Genomic DNA, 14244 nt, shown 5'->3' with positions numbered 1-14244 from the left:
GTATAATGTTCAGACATTATTTATTTATTTGTAACCGCATCAAAGACATATACATTAAATGTTGAAATTCGACCTCATGGTTACTTCTCCGTTTAGGTGACATAGTACACTGTGGATTGATCAGGTCTGTGAATATGTAACCATGTATGACTATTACTATAAGAAATGGACATTAATCAAATTTAAAAGCCATTGTTTTGTTTTTTGAGTCTTATTTATTTTGGGATATGGATGCTGGGCTTTGGGATAGACATTTTCTTTATATGTAGGGAGTAATATGTAGTTGGCTTCGATAGAGGTGTGCTTGCCGTTGACAAAGACCCATCTGACTCAGCATCATCAGGATGTCTCTGTGAAATGCCTTTGTCAAGATAGCATAAAAAAATGGGTTGGTGCAAGAGTTGAGAGGATAGAAAAGAACCAGCAGCACCTGTGGAGAAAAAGACATAACCCTTATTATAAATTGGGGGGGGGGGGGCATTAAATATTGCAAGTATGTAAAGTTATACCTTGGAATCTGTGACAGTTATCATCGGGTGGTGGAAAGCTGCAGACAGGCCGTAGAAACAAATGGGAGCCAGACATAAAAAGTTGGTGAAAATAATAACAGCCATGCGTTTGGCCATGCTCGTGTCGTATCTGCTGGAGTTATGATTGGGATTGTGTACCATAAAATAGATGTGGATGTAACATAAGCATACTACCATAAAAGCAGTGACATTAACAATCAAGACAGAAATAATGTAGGTCCGTGCAGCAGTTGTCCCAGTGTCCATAGGTAAGCAGATGCTTACTTTCCGGTAACTGCTCACACCAACTACTGGCAGCAGTGCAAGAAATAGACACAACAACCAGCCAACAAGCATTAGCACAGATGCATGACGCAACCTCATTTTTCTGTCTGGCCTGATAGCTGAGAAGATGGCATTCCAGCGCTGAAGACTGATTAAAGTTAATGTGAAAACAGATAACTCACTGGCAAACACGGATAATGTTCCTACTATATTGCAGCCACTTCCTGTTTGCCAGGTAATCGCATAGTGATGATAATTGGAGCGTGTGTAGAAATCCACAAATGCAATGACCAGCAAGTAGAACCCCATACAGCAATCTGCAAATGCCAGGTGACCTATAAGAAAACGGGTAACAGACATTTTCTGTCGACTGGTCAACAGGATGAAGAGCACCAATAGGTTTGCTGAAATGGCAAATAAACTGACGACCCAAACCAATATCCTCAGGATGTCTTTACTCATCACATCTTCACAGGGGTTCAAAGCATCAGGCAGGGGGGTGCATGAGGGTCCGTCATCTGCGTCAAGTTCATTACACAGCGAAGAGTCAAAAACTTCACTGAGATGCTCTGAATATGTTTTTACATAGAACAAAGTATCATCCTGAGACTTCTTGGTTGGGCAAATCAGGCTGTTGGGATTGCTATTTGCACTGCCATGAGTTGGAATACCAAACTTTTCAGATTTCAGATGTTGTGAGATGTTGTACTCCAGATACCTCTGAGAGAGCATTGCAGAAGACAGCTGCAGCTTTCCTGAAGTAGCCCATGTCAGGTTGCAGATAACTGCCTCAGAGTGTCTTGCACAGAAATGAAAAGAGTTATTTTTCAGGGAATGAATTACAAGCATATTTTCAAATACAAATTTTGTGACGAAAGTGGGTTGTTGTTTAACCACATTTAAATTGTAAATAAAAACAATGCAATAATCTGCAAATCATTTAAAGCCTGTTTTAATTAAAAATGCAAAGGCAAGTGACCATAGGTGCTTTTTTTGGTACTATTAAAACAGTTATACAACTGTCATTATACAACTTTTCCAAATTGTTTTCTAACTCAGTTTTAATTTAAACCTGCTGTTGTATTACATTTAAAGTTATAATTAGTTTATCAATATCAGCATTTATTATCTTGTCTTTGCACTATTTTAAATATAATGTAAATTTGCAAATAATATTTTTTTTCCTTTTTTGGAAATGTATTTATTATAGATGAATCACACCATGAATTACTACATGTGATGGAAAGTGTAAAAAGTAAAAACCCACAGTGGTTTTCACTTGTCACTTTGTGATGTCCGAGAGTTGGATCTTGTCTAAGATACAGACAGTACTCGACAATAGTTTCCACCTAAAGACTAAAATAGTCTTAAAAAGTATAACATAATATGTAGTATTATAACCACATTGTGATAGCAATCACAATAGTCAAAAAACAGCAATTAATCACAATAATATATAAACAACACACATTGTAAGTTGTTATGATCTTATGTAGGGTTTGATATTACAATTAGCTCACTTTTTGTTTCTGTAAATTTATAGCAGTCATTGAGCAGGTTATATAGGACAGCATAGTAAATGTTAAGTCAGTATAAATTCTATGTAATGTTTGACTAAAGATGGAAAAAGACAAAACAAAAACTGCAATCTACAGTGCATCTTTTTTCGACTGTCAAATGTTTAAATGCTAAATTATTGCCATGTTCTAAGTAATTATTTTTTCATACACTAAAATTACTAGCTAGTAGCTAGTTACAGCTTTTGAGAATAACCAAGTCCTAATACTATGGACATTACAACAGAAAGGAGAAAGGAGTACACAAGTAAAAGAAAAACAGGGAAAATTTTCCCAAGACTTACCCTTGCCCTCTTTTCAGCATTTTAAGACCACAGCAATGGCTTGGGAAGGTCAATTCAGCGCTTTGTAAGTGAACAAAAGCTCTAAAGGGGGGCAGCATTTTTAAGGCCCATGTGTTTTTAGCTTGGAGCTTTTCAATGTTCTTCATACCTATTGATGGTAAGGAGTGTACTTTGGTATCTGAAAGATCTCTGGAATGACAGACAAATAGTTAAGAATTAATTCATTGGGCAACAGAGCTCTCTCTCTCTCTGTCTTTCTCTCTCTGTCTTTATATAAAGGAAGAGTGGGAGAGAGAATAAAAGAGAGAGAGAGAGAGATTTTTTTTGTCAAGAACACTTTGTCTTTTGTGAATTCTGTACTCACAGGTGAGTTGGGCCTTGAATCACACCATAAAATGCAAATTCCTCTATTTGTTCTAAATCCAAATTCCTATCAAGATACCTGAATATTTGGGAAAAGATGGGGAACAAAGTGACATGATGAAAACTATTCAGTTTTACCAAACCTTAAGTTTTAAAATGTATTTTTTCTGAAAAGTGTGTTTAGTCAAATGAAACTGACAAGAATAACAAAGAAATGAACTGTTGTATTTCATGTCCATTTTGAATTAAACAACAAAAAAAGGTTGCAAACCATAATCAATGACATTAGAACATTTTAAAGTATCTGAAACAGTATACCTACAAGTACTAATGGGGCCAATATTATTTGACCCTGCCCAGACATTTTAGTCATTAAAATTGCTTGTTCACTTGAGGCTATAATCTACCTATGACTTATCCCATCTATCAAGCAAGTTAGTAAAGCTCAGACACAAAATATATAGACAAGAAATAAATAAATACAAGATGTGAATTGTGTGCCGGGCAGCGGCCAGGAGTGGAGGCCCTAGCGGACTGATCCCCGGCTACCAAGACTGGCAACTGGGACATGGAATGTCACCTCTCTGGTGGGGAAGGAGCCTGAGTTAGTGCGTGAGGTTGAGAGGTACCGGCTAGATGTAGTCGGGTTCACCTCTATGCATGGCTTGGGCTCTGGAACCAGTCTCCTGGAGAGGGGCTGGACTCTATCTCAGTATGGAGTTGCCCCTGGTGAGAGGCGGCGGGCTGGGGTGGGTATTCTAATATCTGGAAGGTGCTCCACCTGGAGACTCTGTTGTCCTACTGGGAGACTTCGATGCTCACGTGGGTAACGACAGCGAGACCTGGAGGGGCATGATTGGGAGGAACGGCCTCCCTGATCTGAACTCGAGCGGTGTTTTGTTATTGGAGTTCTGTGCAAATCACAGTTTGGCCATAACGATCACCTTGTTCGAACATAAGAGTGACCATAAGTGCACGTGTCACCAGGACACTCTAGGCCGCAGGTCGATGATCGATTTTGTAATCGTATCACCAGACCTGCGACCATATGTTCTGGACACTCGGGTAAAGAGAGGGGCTGAGCTGTCAACTGATCACCACCTGGTGGTGAGTTGGATCAGGTGGCGGGGGAGGACGCTGGACAGACCCGGTGCACCTAAACGCGTAGTGAGGGTGTGCTGGGAACGCCTAGCAGAGGCCCCAGTCCACGAGATCTTCAACGCACACCTCCGGCAGAGCTTCAACAGCATTCCGAGGGAGACTGGGGACAGGCGTCTCAGGAGAGGAAAGCGGTGCTCTACCTGCACTGTGTATAGTGCTGGCGGAGCGCTGCTGACTTCGGCTGAGAAAATTGTTGGGCGGTGGAAGGAATACTTCGAGGACCTCCTTAATCCCACTGACACGTCTTCTGAGGAGTAAGCAGAGTCTGGGGATGAGGGGGATGACCCGCCAATTTCCGGGGGCGAGGTCACTGAGGCAGTTAAACAACTCCTTGGTGGCAGAGCCCCTGGTGTTGATGAGGTCCGCCCCGAGTTCCTGAAGGCTCTGGACCTTGTAGGGCTGTCCTGGTTGACACGCCTCTACAATGTTGCGTGGAGATCAGGGGCAGTACCCCTGGACTGGCAGACCGGGATGGTGGTCCCCATCTTTAAGAAGGGGGACCGCAGGGTGTGTTCCAACTACAGAGGGATCACACTCCTCAGCCTCCCTGGGAAAGTCTATGCCAGGGTGCTGGAAAGGAGAGTTCGTCCGCTAGTCGAACCTCAGATACAGGAGGAACAATGCGGTTTTCGTCCTGGTCGCGGAACACTGGACCAGCTCTTTATCCTCTCAAGGATACTTGAGGGTGCATGGGAGTTTGCCCAACCAGTCTACATGTGTTTTGTGGACTTGGAGAAGGCATTCGACCGTGTCCCTCGGGGTGTCCTGTGGGAGGTGCTGCGGGAGTATGGGGTGTCTGGCCCATTTCAACGGGCCATTCGATCCCTATACAACCGTTGCAAGAGCTTGGTTCGCATTGCTGGCAATAAGTCGGACTCGTTCCCGGTGGGTGATGGGCTCCGCCAGGGCTGCCCTTTTTCACCGATTCTGTTCATAATTTTTATGGACAGGATTTCTAGGCGCATCCAACTGGCGGAGGGCTTTCACTTCGGTTGCCTCAGAATCTCATCTCTGCTTTTCGCGGATGATGTGGTCCTGTTGGCTTCATCGGGTGATGGCCTCCAGCTCGCACTGGAACGGTTCGCAGCCGAGTATGAAGCAGCGGGAATGAGGATCAGCACCTCCAAATCTGAGGCCGTGGTTCTCAGCCGGAAAAGGGTGGATTGCCCACTCCGGGTCGGGGATGAGCTCCTGCCCCAAGTGGAGGAGTTCAAGTATCTCGGGGTCTTGTTCGCGAGTGATGGGAAAAGGAAGCCGGAGATCGACAGACGGATTGGTGCTGCGGCCACAGTGATGCGGACGCTGCACCGGTCCGTCGTGGTGAAGAGGGAGCTGAGTGTAAAAGCGAAGCTCTCAATTTACCCGGTCGAAGCGGAAGAAGATGGATGGATGGATGGAAGATGTGAATTGAATCTTGTGTCTTATCAGTTTAGTGAATAAATCAAAAGTTCATACACTTCCTCCAGTTTGGTTCCATTGAAAGCATAGTCCTGGATCTCTTTCACACCATTGCTATTCAGCACACTAAAAAAGGGGGAAGAAAACCCTGTAAATCTTAAATTCATAATTAAATTTGTTGTTAAACGTTAGTTCTATCTCTGTGTTTCACACTGACATGTATGTCATTGGAAACTATACTAAATACATTCTCTTGTCATAATCTGCAGGGTATGCATATTGGAAAACGATTTTAAATCAAGCCATCAAGATGTGACTGATGTGCAAACCTGCATCTTTAACATAAGGCGTATAACCAAAAGTATTGTATTAGGTAGAGTTCTCAAATATGCTGGGCTACAATCTCTGGTCAGGTGTGGCAACTCCTCCAGTCTGTATGTTGTAGTATCTTTCGGCAAGATACTGAACCCCCAGTTGTCCCTGAAACAATCATCTGAGTGGGAGTGTGTGCCGATGTTAGACAAAACACTTAGGCATAGAAAACAATTGCTGTATGTTTGTCTGTTTAATTGGATGAAAAAAGCTTATAATAAAAAGTGTTCCAATTACTCATTTACTCATGAAGTGCCAGTCTATTTACAGTTGCTGTGACAAAACGGTCCCCAGCCCTCAGTTTGAGGCGTTGGTCTGCAAAACCAAGGGGAGGGAAAAGTCAGGAGTGTGAAGCAGGGGTTCCTCACAGAGAGCCTTCTTCACCTGTACAAATGCCACCTGGCACTGCTCCGTCCACTGGAAGGAGATCCTTCAAGGGGCTGGTCAGGTCCACAAAGTTCAGGATAAACAAGTAGCAATAACCAGCCAGCCCCAAGAACTGCCCTTTTTTTTGGTCATGGGAGGCAGGCAGGATGTGATGGGTGCTGTCTTATCCATCTGAGGAACTGTTTCAAAATGGTGCCCTATGAGCAAGCTGCGACTGGGCAGTGGGTGAACAAATCTGCAAAACACTGTTGCAATACAGCAACATCCACTCTCTGCGCCTCTGTGAGATGGTCATCACAATGGAGGGAGGTGGGAATGGTTGAATTTGGCACCTCCAGCCCCAACTCATCTCTTTCCATCACTAGGCTCACCAGAGAAGCAGTTTGAGCCTCTTTCCATGCTTTGAGGAGGTTGAAGTGATAACGTCTCATGGAAGGAAGGAAGGAAGGAAGGAAGGAAGGAAGGAAGGAAAGAATTTTATCCCAAACCATGACCGTCTTTCTAGACCTAACCAATAACCATATGCCAGCAAGTATGAAGAGTCTGTCACCAAGCTCCATTAACATGGCAAATTAAGAGATAAAATGTGTTGCATTATTAGTCATTGACATTAAATTAAACTCACATAGTCAAAGTATTCAGAGATATTCCAGTAAAGGAATTAGCAGGTATGACTTGGATATAAACATTCTCCACCATCTCCCTGTTAAAAAGGAGCAAACACACACACAAAGGCTTCAAGTCAAATTATTAGAGGACACCGAGCAGCAGAATATTTATGACTAAATGCTACATACAATATAAAATGGTCTTGGCTGGAGTGGATATGCTGTAGCCCAGGAAAGGTGGTGAGACCTGTGTTTATGATCCCACTGTATTAAAAGAAAGCTGAGTCAAGAACTAATAAATGTACATAACTTTTATGTTGCTTTGCTATTGTTTATTTGGAAAATAAACAATACAGTCATAATATAAATAAACAAATAAAATCATACTTACAGATATTTTAAATTAGGCAGATTCTTAAAAGCGTCTTGATCAATATATGACAGTGTTTTGATGCCATTTAGTTGTCTGTTGGACATGAAAACATACACAGAGACACAAACACAAAATATTTGTATTTTTTCATGTAATGAAAAATTTTTTGCCTAAATTTTTTTCCAGTCTAAGATATCTCCAAAACTGTTTTATAGAAACAGCCATAGAAATCTTTTCACAAGTTATCTACTGTAACACTTTCAACCTGTTTGAGTATATGAGTATCTGAAAGGAAAAGGGGCTTGTCATATTGGGGCTTGTTATATAAAAATGCAGAGCTAATGACAAGGGTTTAATAGCACAGTAACCCAGTGCTTGAAAGGAGAAGCTGGTGGGTTTTAGGATCCGAGAAGAGCCATGTAAGGATTGAATAATCTGCTGAAATAATCTGTTAAAAATACATACTTGTGAAAACTATATGGCATTTGAGTGATGTAAAACTTGTTATATTTTAATTTAATTATTTAATTTTATCATAACTTTTATTATGATAATGATCAAAAACAATGCTATTTTGCCACTTTGGTTTAATTTTTCACATTACTGTATAATCATGTTTTACATCTAACCAACCCATCTCCAACATTTAAAAAAGCCAGGTCTTTCAAAATCATTTTGTCCTGGTACATGCCAGGTCTGTAAATGTAAATGGCATGACAGCCAGTACTACTGCAGGACAGAGGCAACATGATACGAGACTTATTTGTATTTACTGAAGCATAAATCCATTCATTTGATGATTAATTTCAATTACACGTTAAATTTTTGTGCATGAAATTTACATACATGTGTGTGACCCTGGACAGGTTGTAGAAAGAATGCCTTTCAAGATATCTTAATGTACTGTCATCAGATATGTATCTGAAAAACACACAAACAAAGTACAACTTCAGATTTGAAGATTGAGAGATTTAGAAAGAAATAGAGAGAGAAATACTGTTAATTGTCTTGTACTCCTGGACAACTTTTAAAGACAAAAACGATAGTCACTGAATCAAATTTGATATCTTCTGATAAGAACATTATTAGATACAGATCCTGGATAGATAAGAAGCACAACTATGAATAAGAATAAAAAAATTCTATAGCTGATAATAAAGCTCTAGAAACTCACAACTCTGATGTATGGGCCAAAGCCATTTATTGACAAGACAATAAATGGCTTGTTCTCCAAAACTTAAAACTCACCACTGCAGCTCTACTGCAACCTCCCAGCAACATATTAACCTTTACTTAAAATACATTACTACTCAGCTATCTTAACTAATCATAGGCTGATTTCTAACCTTCTTTTTATTTTAAACATTCTTGAAAGAATAGTTGTAAAACAGCATAGTATAATTCCCAGAAGAATGGGTTATTTGAAGAGTTTCAGTCAGGATTTAGAGTTCATCATAACACAGAAACAGCACTAGTGAAGGTTACTAATGTTCTCTGACAGTGGACTCATCTTTTGCTTGTCCTGCTACACCTTAGTACAGCACCTGATACCCCTCACCACACAAAATTTGCTAAGTTCCAGGGGGTTCTATGCAGTAACCAGTTCAATTTAAATAAGACATGCTTTCCTTAGATAATATTATTAGATGACATAGCATACATTTTCACTGCTATGCAGATGATACCAGCTTTATTTATCCATGAAGGCAGATAACAGAAACCAATTAATTAAGCTACAGGCATGTCTTACAGTCTTAAAGGCTGTCAGGGTACCTGCGTCACTGACCAAGTGTTTTGTGTCCATGGGTTTTTTGAATGTTGTTTATTCATTAATTTTTATTCTCTGCGCGACCTATGTTTCTTAGTCTAGTTTCTACCACTCTTGAGTTTATCTGTATTTCTAGTTAGGTTGTCTTGTGTGTTATATGGTCCCCTTTTATGTCATTGTTTCGTGTCTGTGCCCTTCAGTGTCTCCCATTTAAGTCAGTCTTGTCTTCATGTTGTTTCTCAGGTTGTCCCCCCAGTCATGTCCCTCACTCCGTCTCTCTCCCTCCATGTCTCCCGCTCACTTTCCTCTGTTCTATTGCCAAGCTTACGTGTCTTTGTCTAGGTCTCAGTCTGCATGCCCCTATTGTCAGCTTGAAAGTCCCTTGTCCCATGTGCATTGTGTTCAGTTTGCGTCCCCTGTCTTGTTATGCTAACTGCTGTGCTTCAATGTGTTTCTCGTTCCTTACCACCCCTTTGTGTATATTGTCTCAGTCTTCCCTTATCCCTTGTCCGACTCTCTGCTCAACTTTCCTTGTGTCTTCCAGGTTCCACAGTTATGTAGTATTTTCCCAGTTTAGATTAGTTATTGGTTTTCAGTTTCTCTTATTTTTGTGTCCTTCAGCAGGCACATTAAACAAATATTTAAGGAATGTTACTAAAATTGGAAACTTTTACTTTACTTTTAGGTTTTAGGCTGGACTATTTTAATTCACTCTGTGGTAATAAGTCTTTGTGCAGGCAAAGACAGAGATGCAGAGCTGACATCCTCATTCAGCTAAGGAAACACACCTATGTGTAAATATGCTCTCTCTCTCTAGTCTCTGTCAACACTATCACTGAAGAGTGATAGTGTTGACAACTTCAGACAGAAACAGGGGTATGCTTTAAATTAATTTCTTTCTGCTTTTAGTCACAGAAAATGGCTGGCTCTCCCTGAGCCTGGTTCTGCCAGAGGTTTCTTCCTGCTAAAACTGAGCTTTTCCTTCCCTCTGTGACCAAGTACGGCCTCAGGGGGTTATTTGATTGTTGGGATTTTTTCTCTACTGTAGTAATAAAGCAACCTGAGGCAACTGTTCTTGTGATTTGGCACTGCATTAATTAAATTGAATTGAAATGAACCAATTGCATGTATTCAAATGTCTTTTATCTGATTCTGGTAAAAACTGAGGTTCGAGTTGAATGAATCTCCAATGTATGGATGATTTTGTGTCTATTTATGAATCCATAAGTCAATATGTTTTAACCTAATCTTTAATTTTTTAATCTTTTATTAAAACTGTGATGCACGTTGTTTTCTGTTTTTTGAAATGTGCTGCACAAATAAAGCTGTTATTACTAGACATGACAGCGGTGTTATGAAATGAAAGACAACCACATCTACATTTTAGAAATGAAAATGTCCAGAAGAGCAAGCGACAACAGAAGACTAATGGGTTAGTAAGGTATTTTGAATTTAAATCAGAGTTTCCAATGTGACAAGGATGTGTCTTTTTTCGATCACAGTGGTAAGTTGTTTAACATATAACTTGTTCCACTAGATGCCATTTTTAACACATATTTGGTACAGTACTAATAACTGTACAGTACTCTGTTTTTGGTAACTATTGTCCTTGTTGTAAATATGTAAAAAAATTTGTGTATGTTTCTGTTCTTTGTCCTCTGTACTGTTTGTTTGTATGTGTGTTTTTCTTGCTGCTGCTACAACCAAATTTCCCCTTGTGGGACAATTAAAGGATTATTCTATTCTATTCTATTCTATTCTGTTCTATTCTATATTCTATTAAAAGGCTGCTCAAACCACAATAGCTGGTTAATGAATACATTCTCTGGCTAGAGGACCAAAAATAAAACAAACAAGAGTAGTCCACAGGCTACACACTTTGTAAACTCCTTCTACCAAAAGCAGAGCTCTCTGCATTTAGCCAGACCAGTGAGCTATGAATACTCTACCCCTTCTGAACCATACATTCCACCTCAATCAGCTGATGCATTAGCAGCATACACTGATTTTCCTTTCTGCATCATGTCATCTATAAGACCCAGGGCAGTGTATATACTTCAGTTCTGCTTCACCTTTTACTGGAGAGGAAGAAAAAAAATGCCCGTAATGTTAATAGTTAGCATAGTTAAAGGTTTTGTTGAAAGTCTCATTTTTATTAAGCACATAGGAAACATATACTAAGAGATAACAGCGCCTTTAAGTCTCATATAAAAGCCTTATATATACAATAAGAGGCTTATTTTTATTACAATAACTGTAATTTTTGTCTTCAGTCAGTACTTTGAGGATATTTGCGATAAAGGATCATGAAGGTAATTGGTTAAGCACTAGTCAATATTGTTTATTTATTTTGTTGAGTGGTAATCTACTAGATTGAAAAAAAGAAGATAGTTTTGTAGAAAGTATCTTACATTTGTGAAATATTGGCCAAGTTTGCAAACGCATTCTCAGGAATGGAATACATTTTTGTCCCCAGAAGCCATCTAAAAGAGAAATTGAAGGCATTTCAGTCTAACCACAGCAGTCACAGAAATCAGCGGTTAAGGACTGTGGTTACTTACACTTCCTTTGTGCTGGAATGGAAAACAGGAATAACCTCAACTCCAAAGCACGACACACTGTGGATTTCCCACTCACACTGGCAATGAGGTGCACAATACTCCAGATGAATAGTAGTCTTGACAAGGATAAAAATTAAAATAGTAATATGAAAAACAGAATTCATTGTAAAAGCAGTACTTGTGAAGACTCTGCTCATTTGAGTTTTCAAAGCCACTGGGCTGTCCTGGATTTTGGCCAATTACAAGTGCTCCACAATTGCCCTTCAAAATAAGATGTTGAATACAATTTTCTACATGTATAAAGCAGATTATACAGTAAATATGTTAGGTATTAATTTGATCAGTATTAAGACTTTAAATCTCATTAAATCTTTTATCATCATTATTATTTTGATACTTTTAATACTTTACACATTAAACCCCAAAGGCAAATTTTTTGCCTAGGCTGTTCATTTCTTATTTCATCTGAAATTAAAATTAAAATAAAAACTTGCTGTCAACGGACTACTGAGGCAGGCAGAACTCGTACTATTTCTAGTACTTAAAGGTTTATGTAGGTGTTTATTTAAAACAAGAAAGTGAATCAATAATCCAAACACAAGATTAGCATTATGAAAGTTCCGGGACCGCAGCGTTATTCCACAGGTTCAAATCATTCCACAGAAATTCCATCATGAGCCCTGATTACCTCACCACTCTGCAAAGAAAGTTTCTTCAAAGGAATGTGCACAGGAAAAAAAATGTACATTTTGTTTTAGGGACAAGCAGTGCAAACACAGAGAAAAGGAGACAAGCTTCGCTAACTGTTAGTAGTTTAACAATCCAGCAAAGATTGAAGCAGAGGCAAACCAGGAGACATCAGGAGGGACCTTTTTCTCAGTGCAGAAATGGACTAACAACACTCTAGAAAAGTTAACTGTGAGTGCTCAATAAAGTCAACAGAATCTTCAGAATCTGAATCTCTAGTAGGGTCATGTTTTAAAACCAACAAAAACCAACCAAGTTTTTGCTGTATGAACAGCAAAAACGAAGATCAGGACATTAGGAACTGCTATGTGAGGGTTTGTTTTGTTTTGTTTTTTAAAGAAAAATAGCATGAGTAATCCGTTAGCAATAGTACGGGCAGGGACTAGAAAGAGAAAGCATATTTCTCCTATCTAGCTTCTCTTCATTGGCTCCCTGTTGAATCGAGAGTACAGGTCTTAAATAATCAGGCCCCATCTTAACTTAATGACCTCATACTACTGTATAACCCCAATAGAGCACATCACTGTCAGACTGCAGGCTTACTTGGTAGTAGAATAGGAGGCAGAGCCTTCAGCTTTCAGGCCCCTCTTCTGTGGAAGCAGCTTAAGATTTAGGAGACAGACACTCTCTCTAACTTTTAATATTAGGCCTAAAACTTTCCTTTTTGATAAAATATATAGTTAGGGCTTGATTCGGTGACCCTGAATCCTCCCGTCTGGGGGCTTCCCACAATGCACTGAAGGCTCTAAACCAGCAGACTGAGTTATATAGTGAGGAAATCACATAGTGAGTCACAAAGTGAATTAAAGCTAGCAAGTTTAGTGTTAGCACACTAACACTAATCTTGCTAGTGTTAGTATGTTAGCCGAATTTTGTTAGCAGCATAATGCAGTTGTTTCTGTCCTGTATGCAGTTTGCACTATACCATTGCTCTGTTGTCCTTTTGTAAAGTAAAAATAAAATTAATGTCCATTTCCACACTATAGACTGCACCATTATTTTCCTCCTCCAGCACTGGAATGGAAATCATCTGATTGTAGCACAAGTGCAAGTGGAACCGATAAGCAAAATCGTTACGCAAGCAGACTAACATTTCCAAAGCATTAAACTACTGGAAATTGGTTCCCAGTACAACTGAACTACTCGGAATTCAATTCCTATCCTTAGATGTCATTGTCTCCACTAGCCCTCCTGTAAAATTATTGCACACCAATTACTGCCTTCCACAGGTTGTCAGCCTGACAACCTGTAGAAGCACTGGCGCATTTCACTATCTCTCTTCACACTCTTCATACATCTGTCTTGGTCAGTCTCATGTTAGCAAAAATACTTATATAAAAAAAAAGAAGGTCTCTTTAGTAGTGCAAAGCTATGTGTGACATAGTAGCCATCCCTTCTAACCAATCAGAGGTGTGGTGTGAACCAATATCTCATAATTAGCATCACATATGTGTGTTTGTGTTTTGTCATTTACTGCACACAGTGTATTGCGGAGAAGTTTTGGAGGTGGACTGTTACTCTGATACTATTAGACATTACAGAGAAAGGCTCCTTCTCTAAGGAATTTAAGGGGGAGGGTTGCCTCACTAGTGAGTGCACCAGAAAGTAAACATGGTCATGAGTTTCTGGGCTTGGAAAACTCTCTCTTTTCATGCAGGTCTAAAGGAGGGTAAGAGGTGGTTGCCATGGTGATGAATGAAATAGTCAGAAAGCTGCAGAAGAGGAATGGTGCCATGTAAAACTAATTTGAAAATTCTCGCCGTTATTATAAATTGTGAAAACTTATAATTGGGGCATATTTGTCTTCTCTCTCTCATAAAAAAAACCCTACATCAGTTTTACCTTTACCAT

General features: G+C 39.7%; 1 protein-coding gene across 1 annotated transcript in view; it reads right to left on the bottom strand.

Moving 5' to 3' along the window:
* Nucleotides 1-13709, bottom strand: part of LOC134631680 (thyrotropin receptor-like) — a 17745-nt gene extending 4036 nt beyond the window's left edge. The window contains exons 1-12 of the mRNA XM_065471469.1: nucleotides 13689-13709; nucleotides 11647-11762; nucleotides 11497-11568; nucleotides 8164-8238; nucleotides 7336-7410; nucleotides 7134-7208; nucleotides 6962-7039; nucleotides 5635-5703; nucleotides 3020-3097; nucleotides 2656-2844; nucleotides 510-1593; nucleotides 284-430 (exon numbers count right to left, since the gene is read on the bottom strand). Coding sequence (XP_065327541.1) covers nucleotides 284-430; nucleotides 510-1593; nucleotides 2656-2844; nucleotides 3020-3097; nucleotides 5635-5703; nucleotides 6962-7039; nucleotides 7134-7208; nucleotides 7336-7410; nucleotides 8164-8238; nucleotides 11497-11568; nucleotides 11647-11762; nucleotides 13689-13709 — 2079 coding nt within the window. The remainder of the gene's footprint in view (nucleotides 1-283; nucleotides 431-509; nucleotides 1594-2655; nucleotides 2845-3019; nucleotides 3098-5634; nucleotides 5704-6961; nucleotides 7040-7133; nucleotides 7209-7335; nucleotides 7411-8163; nucleotides 8239-11496; nucleotides 11569-11646; nucleotides 11763-13688) is intronic.
* Between the last annotated feature and the right edge of the window lie 535 nt (nucleotides 13710-14244).

This window comes from Pelmatolapia mariae, linkage group LG7, assembly GCF_036321145.2.
Source record: "Pelmatolapia mariae isolate MD_Pm_ZW linkage group LG7, Pm_UMD_F_2, whole genome shotgun sequence".
NCBI lineage: Eukaryota > Metazoa > Chordata > Actinopteri > Cichliformes > Cichlidae > Pelmatolapia > Pelmatolapia mariae.
This window is presented reverse-complemented; position numbering and strand designations above follow the sequence as displayed.